The 13,726-nt window shown below is 43.3% G+C and overlaps 1 protein-coding gene across 3 annotated transcripts in view; it reads right to left on the reverse strand.

Moving 5' to 3' along the window:
• The window catches only part of LOC143152914 (protein groucho), a 208,805-nt gene that overhangs the window by 131,328 nt on the left and 63,751 nt on the right, over window positions 1–13,726 (reverse strand). For all 3 annotated transcript variants that reach the window (XM_076323526.1, XM_076323528.1, XM_076323525.1), the window contains exon 3: window positions 11,228–11,291. In XM_076323526.1, coding sequence (XP_076179641.1) covers window positions 11,228–11,291 — 64 coding nt within the window. The remainder of the gene's footprint in view (window positions 1–11,227; window positions 11,292–13,726) is intronic.

The following is a 13,726-nucleotide window of genomic DNA, read 5'->3' on the forward strand; positions in this document are numbered from 1 at the left end:
CATTAACATTGAACAAAACTAATTTCATCTTAAGCTATTTTTTATCTGTTCTTCGCTACGAGACATCTTCTCGAAATTATTGTTTCAATTTCTATGTCCTGGACGATACGCAAGGTCGTTCGAAGAGATTTGAATGCTTCGAAAAAGAAAAAAAAAAGAAAAGCAATTTAGTAGAGCATTTCCACTTTCGTCGCCACTGACGCCATTTTCGATTCCAGGAACGGGGAATCTTTTATTCGACAATGGGTGAACGCTTCGAAAAAATTCGAATTTCTAAAAAAAAAACGAGTCACACCTCGACGAGCGAAGAAACGAACCGCGTTCGCGACCAAGTTGAAACGTAAGCGTATAAAAAAATCGTTGACACCGGTTACGAAGTTACGAGCTACATGAACAACTTCCCTCGATAAAAGTGAACAGTTTCGTCGAATTCCGGATCCATAACCGCGCGTGTTGGTAACCGTTCGTTAACGGAGCACATTGTACGTGGCAGCTGATACACATCGGCCGTGGCGCGTTGTAAATTAATTTAAATAATCTCACGGGACGACGTTCTGTGGTTACATACCGTGGACGAAACTCGTGGACTCGATTCTCGATCGAGGTGCAATATTTCTTTGTTTTACGTTCGGTTGTGAAAAAAAAACACAGTGTTTCGCTACGGATCGAAAACGGAAGGACCGCTTTGGCGTTCTCGAGCGAAACCGCAACGATTCGGAGACATCGAAAACACTCCGGAAAGGAGAGTGGAGGAGAACGAGAAAAGAAGAGAAAAAAAATAGGAAAAGAAAAAAAAAAAGAAGAAGACAGAGTCATTGCACCGAGCGGCTGAAACCACACCGGACGATGCGCTTCGAGGCGATCTCTTCCGCGCTTGGTACCCCGCTCGTAAAAGTTCACGAGCTCGACAATTACATGAAAGAGTCGTAAAAGCGTAATGCCCCGTGGCCGAGCTATATCGTCGTATAACGACGTCGTACGAGCATCTCCGTGGCACGAACACCACGAACACCACGAACAACGCGCATCGGAAGCAAATCCGTGAACAGAAATTCAGTTCGACGCGAACGAAACGGGCCGAAAAGCAACGTTGCTAACGGTGCCGCGCATTCGGCGTTTTTCCACGCGGAAAAATCGCTCGTGAGCTGGCTAGCCTAGGCGAAACCTACGTTTATATACACCAGGGGATATAAAACACTGACGGGCACTTGCTCGCGGTGCACGAACGCGAAAGCGTTTAAAACCTGGCTGCGAACCGCGCCCGAGCGGGAAAAAAGGAGTTCATTCGGCGACCGAAAGCGTGCAACGCGCGATATCGCCACGAGGACGAAGGGACTTGGAACCCTACGAGACATTTATTCTCGGTTTACGTTCCACAGTCTTTTCGTTCGACCCGAAATTCGTAACATCGATGAATTATAGAACGTCACGTTCGTTTTCTATTTAGATTTTGTCTGTGTATTTTTTTATTTTTTTTTTAAGGCTTTTGGTTAGTGAGAGTGTTACAAAATGGAGAAAAAATTTGGATGGTGAATTCTAGGTTGCTGATAGATTTTTCGTATTTATATTTTCTTTACGTTTTTAAGTACAGAGAGTACTATAATGTAGAGGAAAAATATAGAAGGTGAATTTTAAATTAATAGTAGATTTTCTCTATGTATTTTCTTTTCTCATGTTTTTAAGTACAAAATATATTGTAAAGTGGAGCAAAATTATGGAAGGTAAATTGTAAATTAGTAATAGATTCTCACTATATATTTTCTTGCAGCTTTTAGTTGCTCAGAGTATTACAAAATAGAGCAAAAACACAGAAAGTGAATTCTAAATTACTAGATCTTCTCTATGTATTTTCTTTTCTCATGTTTTTAAGTACAAAATATATTGTAAAGTGGAGCAAAATTATGGAAGGTAATTTGTTAATTAGTAATAGAATTTCTTTATATATTTTCTTGCAGTTTTAAGTTACTGAGAGTATTACAAAATAAAACAAAAACACAGAAGGTCAATTCTAAGTCACCAGTAGATTTTCTCTGTAAATTTTCTTCAAGTTTTCAAGTACGGAGAATATTATAACGTGCGGTAAAATTATAGAATACTATCCGAATTCAAAATTACCAACGGATTTGAGCATACAAGAGGAGCTTCGCGCGGCACGGTGGTCCGAATAAATTTAAAAGAGGTTACAAAAATAAATTGCAACTTCGTCCAGCTTTTGACGGTATACCTACCGTTCGGTAAGGCTGACCCAGCGAAAACCTTGGCTTAGATGTGGCTGTTTGATCTATGTACTCTCCCGGTTGAAAGTTTTCAAGACCAAATTTTCGCAGCGAGCTAACGATGTTTGACGTGGACCATCTAAAATTATCGAAGTTCGAACCGACCCGGGAGTCTAATTAGAAATTCGTTCGTTCGGTAAGAGTTGAATTTCCCGACGATAAACGCCGACAATAATTTTTACTTCCGTGTAGGAACACGAGTCGTTGTAATCGCGGAACGTCGAAACTTGGAAAAACGCGAACGAAAATTTCCATCCACGATCATGACTGTGATTTTTATCCGGCGGATTAATTCACCGACCGATTCAATTTTTCTTTTACAAATAATGAACGAATCGTACTTTTTATCACGGACGGTACTTGATTCTTTGTGCGCCATTTTTTACTTGACTTTTTCACGTGCTATCCAATCGTTTTTTACGTACAAAAAATACTTGTTTTCAGTTAATTATATTCGTTCAGACACGTATCAGCAGCACAAATAAAATCATAATAGACTCGTGCAAAAAAAAAAGATCGATAGCAATCTTGAAAACTTAAGACGTAAAGAAAGTCCACATAAAGTATGAAATGTCATCTTCGAAATCATCTACGTTAAAAAAAAAAAAGAACACTGAAGAAAACAGAGTAAATCGGTCAAACTGCACTTCGACTAATTTAAAATCCGTTTTGATTATTTCCTTGGCCGATAAAACGGAAAAATGGAACCGGAGGGCCCTCGAGCGTTGTACATATTTGCGTTTCCGCTTTTCCCGTCGCGGTGCCGCCGAGCGAGTATCGATTCGATTCGGATAGTTAATTAAGTTTACACGATCGGAGGAAGACCGCGTCGACTGGCGGACGAGCCTCGTTTTTCCTCTGGTTCCCGGCGGAAAGTCTCGAGACGCGTAGAAGAAGCTGGAGGAAGAAGAAAGAAGAAGATGAAGAAGAAGCTCGGGGTTAAAGGAAACGAGGTTTTTCCATCGCGAGATGCATCGCCGCGATAATGAATCGGTTCGAGCGTTCCGGCTGAATCATTCCAATTACGCTTGCGTGCGAACCGGCATCGATTCATTAGGAGCGCGTTTACGAGTCATTCGATACGTCAGAGCGGAGAGCGGACGCGTATGTTCGACAAGCGTACGTACGTACCTGTTGCTACGCGGATCGAAGCCAATACAATAAATTCTTGTTGCGCCGATGATTAATCATGAGTGACAAAACGATGTAATACGACGCGCCGTTCGGGTAATAATAAATGACCGCTGGCCCGGGGAACGACGCGAATCCAGTTCCAGGCGTCCACCATTCACGCAGTGAGTGCATTTTTCTCGCGGTTCATCGCCGCGCGGAGTGACAGACCCGAAGCGACCGCGCGCAACACTCGGAGAACAGTTAACCCCTTAACGTACTTCTCTGCTAATGTAAGGGAATGAGTCGTTTGAAAAAATAGAAAAGCGAAGGTTGAATATTAAATTTTATGTGTGTGTGTGCTTTAGTTTGCTGACTGCTCGCATTGGGTATTAAAGAGAAGAGTTTACCCCTTAATGCACTTTGTGGTAATGTAAGGGAATGAGTCGTTTGAAAAAATAGAAAAGCGAAGGTTGAGTATTAAATTGTATGTGTGTGTTTTAGTTTGCTGACTGCTCGCGTTGGGTATTAAAGAGAAGAGTTAACACCTTAATGTACTTTGTGAAAATATAAAGGGGTGAGTCGATTGAAAAAATGAAAAGGCAAAGGTTGACCATTAAAATGTATGTGTGTGTGTGTGTGCTTTAGTTTGCCGACTGCTCGCGTTGGGTATTAAAGAGAAGAGTTTACCCCTTAATGTACTTTGTGGTAATGTAAGGGAATGAGTCGTTTGAAGAAATAGAAAAGCAAAGGTTGACTATTAAATTGTATGTGTGTGTGCTTTATTTCGACAATTGTTCACCGTTGTGTACCAAGAAGAATTAACCCCTTAACGTACTTTGTGAAAATATAAGGGGGTGAGTCGATTGAAAAAATGAAAAGGCAAAGGTTGACCATTAAGATATACACGAATGCATTATACTGGCCATTCTACGATCATATATACTGAAAATAGTTTGGCGTAAACGGTAATTGTCGATCCAGTTTGATTCGTTCGTAATAATTTTACGACATATTTACGTGTAACGTGCCCACGGTTTAAACGGCCCGACTCAAAACACGAATTCGGGACTCGAAATGAAAAAATTGTTCTCTAAAAATGTACTCAAGAGATACCGAGTTCTAAATTTAAAAGAGTACAGTCCAGAATGAATACGTAATTACCGAATACATTGTTCGAAAGAATGGCCTTCGTTGCACCTATCGACGAGACAACGAGCGACCGACATTACGCATATGTAATTGCAGAACACGTACGAGACACGAGCGTGGTTAGTATATTCTAGAAAAGTATTCGACGAGGTAACATATTATTCATCGCGAATGGAAAAAGCTGCGTATACAATTACACAAAAGACAATTTATCGTCTTTATTCTATCTTAGAATTTTTATCGTAACGACTGTTTAAATCCGTGCTCTGTCCGCATTTCAAACTTTAACTTCTTTAACTTCTTACTTTATCGTACACGGTTCCATTTTTGACGAAGATGGAAGAATTCTTCACCGATCCGTCGAAGAATCAAAATTTCTCGTAACCTTTCTCTCTAACTATAACAAACACCTTGTCGACGTTTATTTCCGATAAACACAAATAATACCCGTAGCCACCCTCTCGACATTTACTCGACGAGCGATTCTGAGTTCGAAACCAAACAAAAAATAAAAAAAAAAGAAATCGAGTTACCCCGTCCCTCCCCGAACTATTCTCGCACGCGACCATTTTCCCGATGACGCGGTCCAAGTGGGGGTAGGGCGAGAATTTTTCGAGAAGGGTTAAGAATTTTTCGAACGATCGACACGCGGCTTCGTGGAAAACGACAGATGGACGGATGCGAGGCGGGTGCGTGCCGCTGTAAATTGAAATGCCGCGCGCGGATCGTGCGAGGAATCGGTTAGGGAAAAAATTTGATCGTCTCTCGAAGAAGAAGAAGAAGAGGAAGATCGATCAATCGTTCGAGGGACCGTCGACCGGTACGCGCGTTCGTACACGGTCGTCGTGATCGCGCGATTAATCTTCGTGGTGCGTGAATCGACGGAAGTGCCACGTCCACGCAACCGGCCAGCGCGCATTTTATATGAAGTCATTTGCATCGAACGCGGCCACGAAGTGTGGCCTATAAATTACCGCGCGTCCACGATAACCGCGACGCGGGCAAAAGACAATAAACTCCGCCGACGCGGAGACAGACTTCTGTTTCTCCTGTTCTTTTTCTTTTTTTTTTACAGCGGCGAACAACGATCCTTATTGCCGAATCTACGAGGTGGTTCCTAAGAGGTACTCGAGCTTTGTTGTACGATTCGAAACACAAAAACCGAGCAACGGTTCTGTAAAATAGTCGTAATGTGAGTTTGTTCTCCGTTTGTAGATACACGAACATTAATACTTAGGTAGTAGTCGCTCTCGTTGAACAATCTTTCCTACTTACGAACTAAACCCTACGAGGTGTTTCGTGAGACGTACTCGAGCTTCGTTGTACGATTCGAAACACAAAAACGGAGCAACGGTTCTGTAAAATACTCGTAGTCGAGTTTGTTCTGCACTCGTGGATACACGAACATTTATACGAACATTTATACTTGAGTAATAGTCGCTCTCGTTGAACAATCTTACCAACTCACGAACTAAACCGTCTCGTGCATTCCAGTACGAGATTCGTACTAAGTAGATCATTTAGTATAGAATTTACAATCGTTTGTTGTAAATTCAAATTACATTAGCTTGCTGGGAAAGTCATTTTGTGTTCCAAAACGAAGAATACATAATCTAATAAAATGTTCATACGCTCTAAAAAAATCGTGTTCCATTTTCACCGAAAAAAAAAGAAAACAAAATGACTTTCCGAACAACTTAATACATCGCGAGCCAAGTCGTCGCTCGAGACGATATCCATTGGCTGCTCAAGGCTATCCGCGACCTACCCCCACCCCTGACCATCTGTTGTCCCTTTGAACGAACTTGAAAGCATGGGCACTCCTCGAATCCCTTTTAGGTCTTAGACATTGATATAAACATCGTACCCTCGGAAATGATCGCAAAAATAGGACATAAATACACGTGATCAGATTTTACGTGAATTTGCTCGCAATATCTACAAATGTCAGTCGGTTCGAAACTGTATTCGAAATGGAATAATTCGCCCCTAAAATGGAGAACGAACGATTATAGCGTAAAAGTAGACATCTGGCGCGATTGGCGGCAAGAGACCTTGAGCGGATAATTGTATCCGATCCGATTATAGAACGTATCCTCCATTCTGATATTTGCACTCAACGCTCAAGATATCGTACGCGTGTGTGTGATTCCGTTAAATATTTGCAAACACTCAAACGTCGTTCCGCGAATCGTTTTAATTCACTCCTTTAAATACACCGAAAGAATTCAACATTCCTAATAGTTCTTTCCGCGAAGATAGGCGACGAGCCGATACGATATAAAAACGACCGAAAGATCAATTAAGATGAAAGTTCGCGCGAAGAACATTTCGTTGGTATTTTCGAGTGAATTCGAATGTACGTTGGAAAATACATTGGTACTTTACGAAACGCCCGGTATGGTTGTCGCGACGCGCCAGAAAATTCATAAGCTTCCAGACGGATCGCTCTGAACATCTTTTCTGACGTTGTGACGGACGTTTTAAATTTTCTCGGCGTACGTACGTACGTACGGCGAAAGAAACCTGCGTCGTTAAAGAAACGTTACTTTCGGTTTACGACTTGGAATCGAATAGGCTTGTCAGTTTACGAGAAGTCGTAAACGTTTTCGTGACAGTTTTGTCATCGTGCTGGAAATATATATCGGCCAACTAGCTTACGCGTTCCGGACCGCACGAGCTCACGTGGATAATGTACGCGCGTAATTGAGTAGAGAATTAAACAATACGGATCTGCTTACGCCCCTTTCGCGTATATTTCCGGTACAAGTGGCTCTCGTCGTTCGAAGAAAAAGGAAATCTCTCGATCCGAGGAAACGATCAAAGTAATTTCCATTACGGCTTCGTGAAACGACGATTAAACGCGTCACGACCAACCAGAACGCGTTCCAGGGTTGGAAATCGTTTTATCAATACCGGTAAAAGTTTATCGATGTCTCTGTTATTAAAAAAGAAAAATTGTAGAAATTTATACGTATATCGTTTCACCGAAACAAGCGGAGAATCGATCTTCAGTTTTCGATACTTCCGGCACGAGAAGATCGGAAAAATAATAACGATTACGGGATGATTCTTCCTTAAAAAAAAAAAAGAAAAAAAACAAGTCGAAAACATGGAACCGATGCTTCGGTTTCCGTGGAAATCAATTTCGAAAATTCGTCGAATACGCTCGAACGCGATCGAGAACGACTTGGCCCCGACGCGTTCGTCCATTACTCACCATTTGTACTTGCATCGTTGTTTGCAAACATTCGCGATGGTATTATCTGTTTTTCGTCGATCTCGCTATCTTCCAGCCAGTTGGAACCAGTTAAAACAAATAATACCGCGGTATCGTCAATATTTACCAACACTGTCACGGCTAGAAAGAACGACCAATGAACAACCGTGTTGATAAATTCCTAATCGACAGCGAATTTTCCAAATTAATTTCCTCCGCGTCGAAACAATCTCCCGATATTCTTCATTCAGAGACGCTCCGTATTCTCCGAAAGCTACGCGAACCGAACGATTCCGTGACTGAACGACTCCGAAGCTTTCCAAATAAGGAAAAGAAAACAAGGTATCGGATTACACGGTCCGTCCCTATGAAACGTTCGATCGTGGGACAAGGATGGAAAGCCGGCGTCTATCGAAAACAAAACGACGAACTCGTCTAGCTCGCTCCGAATCGGCCCATTGACGGCCCGTAGTTCCCCCACCCCGTGACCCATTGATCGAAAGCATTTCTAGGAACACGGGTCAGAGCCAGGCGCCTCGTATTCTCGAGCGTGGCGATCCGACGTTCGTTCGATCGATACACAACCGGGAAAAAAAAAAGAAGGCCCGACGATGTAACAGGATATGCGTGGCCTGTAAATTCAAAGGCGTCTTTTCACGCGGCGGCGACGACCTGCGACCTTCTCCATAGGAGTCGAATGCGACTCGACTTGGTATATACAGCGCGGCGTTGTATCTCCTGCTAATGAAGACGCATACACCGGTGACGTTGCACCGCAATAATGAAGATCTACGGGCGAAAGTAAGCCGCGGCTGCTGCCACAGGCGTATCCACAAACACCTGCGTCGTGCCGCCCGCTCCGTACGAGCGAGCGAGCGGGCGAGCGAGCGAGCGACTGAAAAAGGAGATGGTAGCGCGAACCCGGCCGAGAAATACTTAGGCGAGAAGAACCCGCTCAGCGGGTCGGCTGAATGCCCGATGAGGGCCCCACGAGCTCGGGTCGCCGGTTTTATTAAAAGATTGTCGCCTAGATCGACCGGTTCTCACGCGGCGGCGACGCATCGACAAGATTTATGAATTCTTTCACAGGCACCGGCGGCGATCTTTTAAATATTCAGGTCGCTCGCTGCCCCGATCGAACGATCGGGAATGAATTAAAAAACGAACACGGACCCGCCGGCTACTGTATTCAAATGAACCGGCCCCGGCTGTTTAAGGAACACGTCGCGTCGCGTCACGCGCTCGATCGCCAGCCGGAAGATGATCGGTTCCTGGTCGAGCTTCGGAAGTACTCTGGGAGTACGGATACTGTTGGAACGAATTAAACGACGATCTTGCAACCGTACCAAAAACCGAGAACATTCCTATTCGCACACGTTCCCATAACAACGCATACGACTCTTTCCGCTCCCGTAACAACTCATGACACTGCACACGACTGACCGCTGATAACCGAAATTACTTTTGCATACGTTCCCGTTACAACTCACGAGACTCTTTCCGTTCCTATAATGACGCACTCCTTGCGTAACGCAGGACACTCGGGATAAGAACAGATATAAAAATCGTATCGACACACAGGAGACAGATCAGTCTTGACCCGTGATCAGATCCGCACGAATCTGTGACCAAAGGTACCGCAATTAAAGTGTAATACGGAAGAAAATAATAGAGTTCGATCTCCCGTTGGAGATCGACATTTTTTTATCAAATCCTTCATTATTACGCGACAATCTTAAGGGTGCCAGATGTCGATTTCAGTTTTAAGAACTGTCTTCGTATTGGCGCGAAAGGGTTGTCCGCCACATGGTCAATGGTTTGGACGTTTTCCTTTTGGTTTTTCCTTTTAGTCGAGTTCCAAGTCCAGAGTCAAAAACACCACGCGACATTGTCATTGTTCACATCAAGACTGTATACGCATTTGTTCGAACTTTATATTTTTATATATTTCAATAACTATACTACTAGACACGCGAAATCCCTATATTATAATAAACCAGATATTATAATCTGAACTTTACAACAGATACGGTGTACAATTGGTAACGAATCACGCACACGTGTTAAACACCGTGGTATCGTTTGCGATTTTTCGCGACAGGTACCGTTTTGTAAACAACGCGTTTAATTTATGGCCGAGATCTTTGTCAATTTACCGGCCACGGTGTCTCATTCGACAGGGAATATTCGTCGACCGGTTACACCGACGCGAGAAAATTTATTTCAACCGCGGTATAAATTACGTTTACGGATCGATTTACCGGACACTTAATTTAAAAAACAAAAACGTTCGATCGATACAGCGAAAACGTTCCGACGTTTACTCGGTTTACTCTAACGACCATAATCGCGAAGATGAAATTGTAACGTCGACCGGGTTACTACCGCGTATAGTCCGATTTTAACGACGCCCTTGGAAGAAAAATATTTCTCAACGACGAATTATTATTTCACGTGATGGTTGGTTGGCTCCCTCGACCGGTAATATTTCAAACTCCGGCAAGAGGAATGTTTAAAGAAGGAAATAGTCGAGAGATCGATCAATTACGGGGCAACTTGTACGGCACGAGCTTTCATCGCGAAGATCGCTCGAGTTTTTAGGTCACTACAATTATTTCTCAAACGGATCGCTTCGTATCGCAGTCGGATTTCAATAAACATCGTTAACCGACGAGTCCACTTTCTTTCGTTCGTTTCTAACTACGTACAGTTTCGCATCGTCTTAGCCTGCCGCGTTTAATTGCGATGGAGATAGCGTAACCGTGAAACCACCATCGTCGTGTCTCTGTGCACGACACGTAACGTACCTCTTTCGTCGCCATAAAAGGTCACGACGTTAGCTACCCGAGAGACGTTCGTATAAGCGCAAATATCGCGGTCCTGCGACGAGAAAATCTGCAATTAACTCGCGACGATGATGCTGCTGCAGCTCCTGCCACAAATTCGGATTTATCGTCCCGATACGGAACTGTTTTTTTTTTTTTTTTTTTTTTTTTTCGTATCCGTACTCCGAAGTTACCGAAATACTCCGCGTTGAAAAACGAAATAGCGTTAAATTTGTAAATTTCGCCACGGTTCGAGGCGCATAATGTTTTCGTAAAAAACGTATATAGTGTTAAATTTGTAAATTTCGTCGCGGTTCGAGGCGCATATTTTTCGCGAAAAAAGTATATAGTGTTAAATTTGTAAATTTCGTCGCGGTTCAAGTCGCATATTTTTCGCGAAAAACGTATATAGTGTTAAATTTATAAATTTCGCCACGGTTCAAGGCGCATAATGTTTTCGTGAAAAACGTATATAGTGTTAAATTTGTAAATTTCGTCGTGGTTCGAAGCGCATAATATTTGTCGTGAAAAATCTATATAGCGCTTTTTAAAAAGTAGAAAGAAAAAAAAAAAGAAAACGGTTCACGACGGAGTAAAATGTTTTTCGAATTTTTTCTTCGAATGTATATTGATTTTCGACTCACCATAACGTAGTGGCGCTGCATTTCCGTCTTCTCCTGGGCGAGTTTCTCCAGCTCCAACTTAATACTGGACAGAACAAGCAGGAAAACACACATGTGAGCGAAACATTAGTCAGTGCGGGCGGTATACAAAGGCTGCGGGGTTTTACGGGGCTGGGTCGAGATACGGGACGATTCTTAAACAAAATCGACGCGATTATTTACCAGATTTTAAGATATGATTCAAAATATACAAAAATATCCAGACGTTTGAAAATTCTTTTATTCGTATTTATATATAAGTATATAAGTCTATATAAGTTTACATAAGCCTCGTATTATAAGTCTTTCGACGAATGATTTTCAGTAATGTTGAAGTCGACTTTGTATTTTTTACAGGGAATTTTATACTCTGCAATATAAACTCGTTTCGAGTCACGAAAATATAATAAACTGCTCAGAAACGTACATCGTGTGGAACGATGAGAAAATGTATAGTTACAACTTAGGAAAATTTCCTACGATGGAGGAACAATTTTTTACACTTCACTCTGATTCGAATCTCAAAATGATCCACTTTTTCCATTTATCCGAAAATTCGTCACTATCTGTGTCTCTTAATAGCGCCCTGAACACTTTTCACCACCCTGCGCGGTAAAAATAAAATTTTCCTCCCTTTCTACCGTGAAAATATATCGTTTCCTGCGCGACGATTACACGTATCGGTGTACATAAAATTCGGCGATGATCGTGTCTATCCATTTTGCTGAAAATTGAGCATTGCATAATTCACGGTCAATTGACGCGCGTTAATGGGATCGTCGATGCAAATCGGGACACCCGGTACGTGTCGGGAGCTCCGTAACGGGTAAGGAACGTGATCGCGTGTGAAACGAGTTCGTAACATCGTTAACGTCCGCGATCTATCGGCGTTTAACTCTTTCCGCTCCTCTCTCTCTCTCTCTCTCTCTCTCTCTCTCTCTCTCTCTCCCCGCGCGCACGGGAACCGATTTTCCGCTCCAGTCGCGTCCCTTAATCGAGGATACTGGGAATTGGTGGGGTGGGGGTACAGAGGGCCCGAGGGGTGGGGGATCGGTGCACAGCCAAGCCATTAAAAACACACAATTAGTGCAGCCGCAACAAACATCGATAATAGTTGTTACACGCTGCTCGTTGCACAGTGGAGATCGTTGCGTATCGGTGTGTACACCGTTGCGTTCCCCTCTTTCCGACTGTTTCGGTGTCCGTCCGTCTGTCCTCCGTCCTGTACACCGTACTGTCCCGTTCGATGAGCGCGGGACGCGTTTCTAAACGGCGTATCAAAACTATCGGAAACGGTGCAAATTGCGCGAATATTCCGCGAAATCGCCGAGAAGGAATTTATTTCGTTCCAGTGAACGCGATGGAACGTGAAAATCCGATGCGCCCGGTGACGCGTGTTTGCCAAGAATTACGGCGGCCCGATATCGAAGTGGGAGTAGCGAGCGGCCGATGGGAAGAGTGGGGGGAGAAGGGGCGGGGCGCTCGGGTTCCGAGTGCCAGCCAGGTAATAAAATCGGCCGGCTAATAGCGACGAATTGATTCGATTCCGGGCGAGAGGTCCGAACGGAACTGTGAGAACCGACGGGACAAGAAACGCGGAAGGTCGAGAGAGCCCCGCGATCATGAATTTCGAGGGGAATCCCAGCTAGCGAGCCAGCGAACCTTACTTTTTTCGTTCGATTCACGAGATCCGACGATTGTTACGAGGCTACGGAGTCGCGCGGCGAATAAAAATAAGAGACGTTTATTTTTCTCGGCCGTGGTAACTCCGGCTCGATCGTGACCTTTGTCCGGCTTGTAGGTCACCACGCATCCAGCGCGCTCCGTGTCGTCGAACACTTATTTCGTGTTTCCACCATTCTGCACTGTTACGGCTTGGATGTAATACGATCACCGGGCAATTTATACCTAATCGATTTCAGATACTATTTTTCCGAGAGACAGATGCGATTGAAAAGTTTGTTAAAATTTGTGAAATATGGAATTACGTCTTCGGAATTACGTCTTACGAATTTTAAATATTTTCTAATGAAAATTAACAACGTGTATATATCACTCGATAAAAAATTAATAAAATTGTCGTAGAAATGCTTTCATTGTTTTACTTCCGATATGTGTACTCCTATCGATAATACCACGTTCGCAGCGATGAAATCGATTTGTTTACCTCGTTGTTAGTTTCCACCGTGTAATTTTCCCTCGAAATCAATTACAAAATTACGTTCGCAAAACATTCTCGTACCCGCGACCATTGCGCCAGATATCGTGCCGGAACAATTTCCAAAGCAATTTCAACCTACGGACTCGTGCTATCGAGACTACGAAAAAAGAAAATATAAGAAAATAAGTATTTCTCGATTTTGGTTCGCTCGAGTATCCGCAAAGTCGAAATCGCTGTCTAATAATCCGCGAAATACACGGAAGTATCTCGGCGTCGCTTTATCATCGGCGGGGATTCATTGAAGTTTATCGCGGCCGGTT

The sequence above is a fragment of the Ptiloglossa arizonensis genome, chromosome 11 (genome assembly GCF_051014685.1).
Source record: "Ptiloglossa arizonensis isolate GNS036 chromosome 11, iyPtiAriz1_principal, whole genome shotgun sequence".
NCBI lineage: Eukaryota > Metazoa > Arthropoda > Insecta > Hymenoptera > Colletidae > Ptiloglossa > Ptiloglossa arizonensis.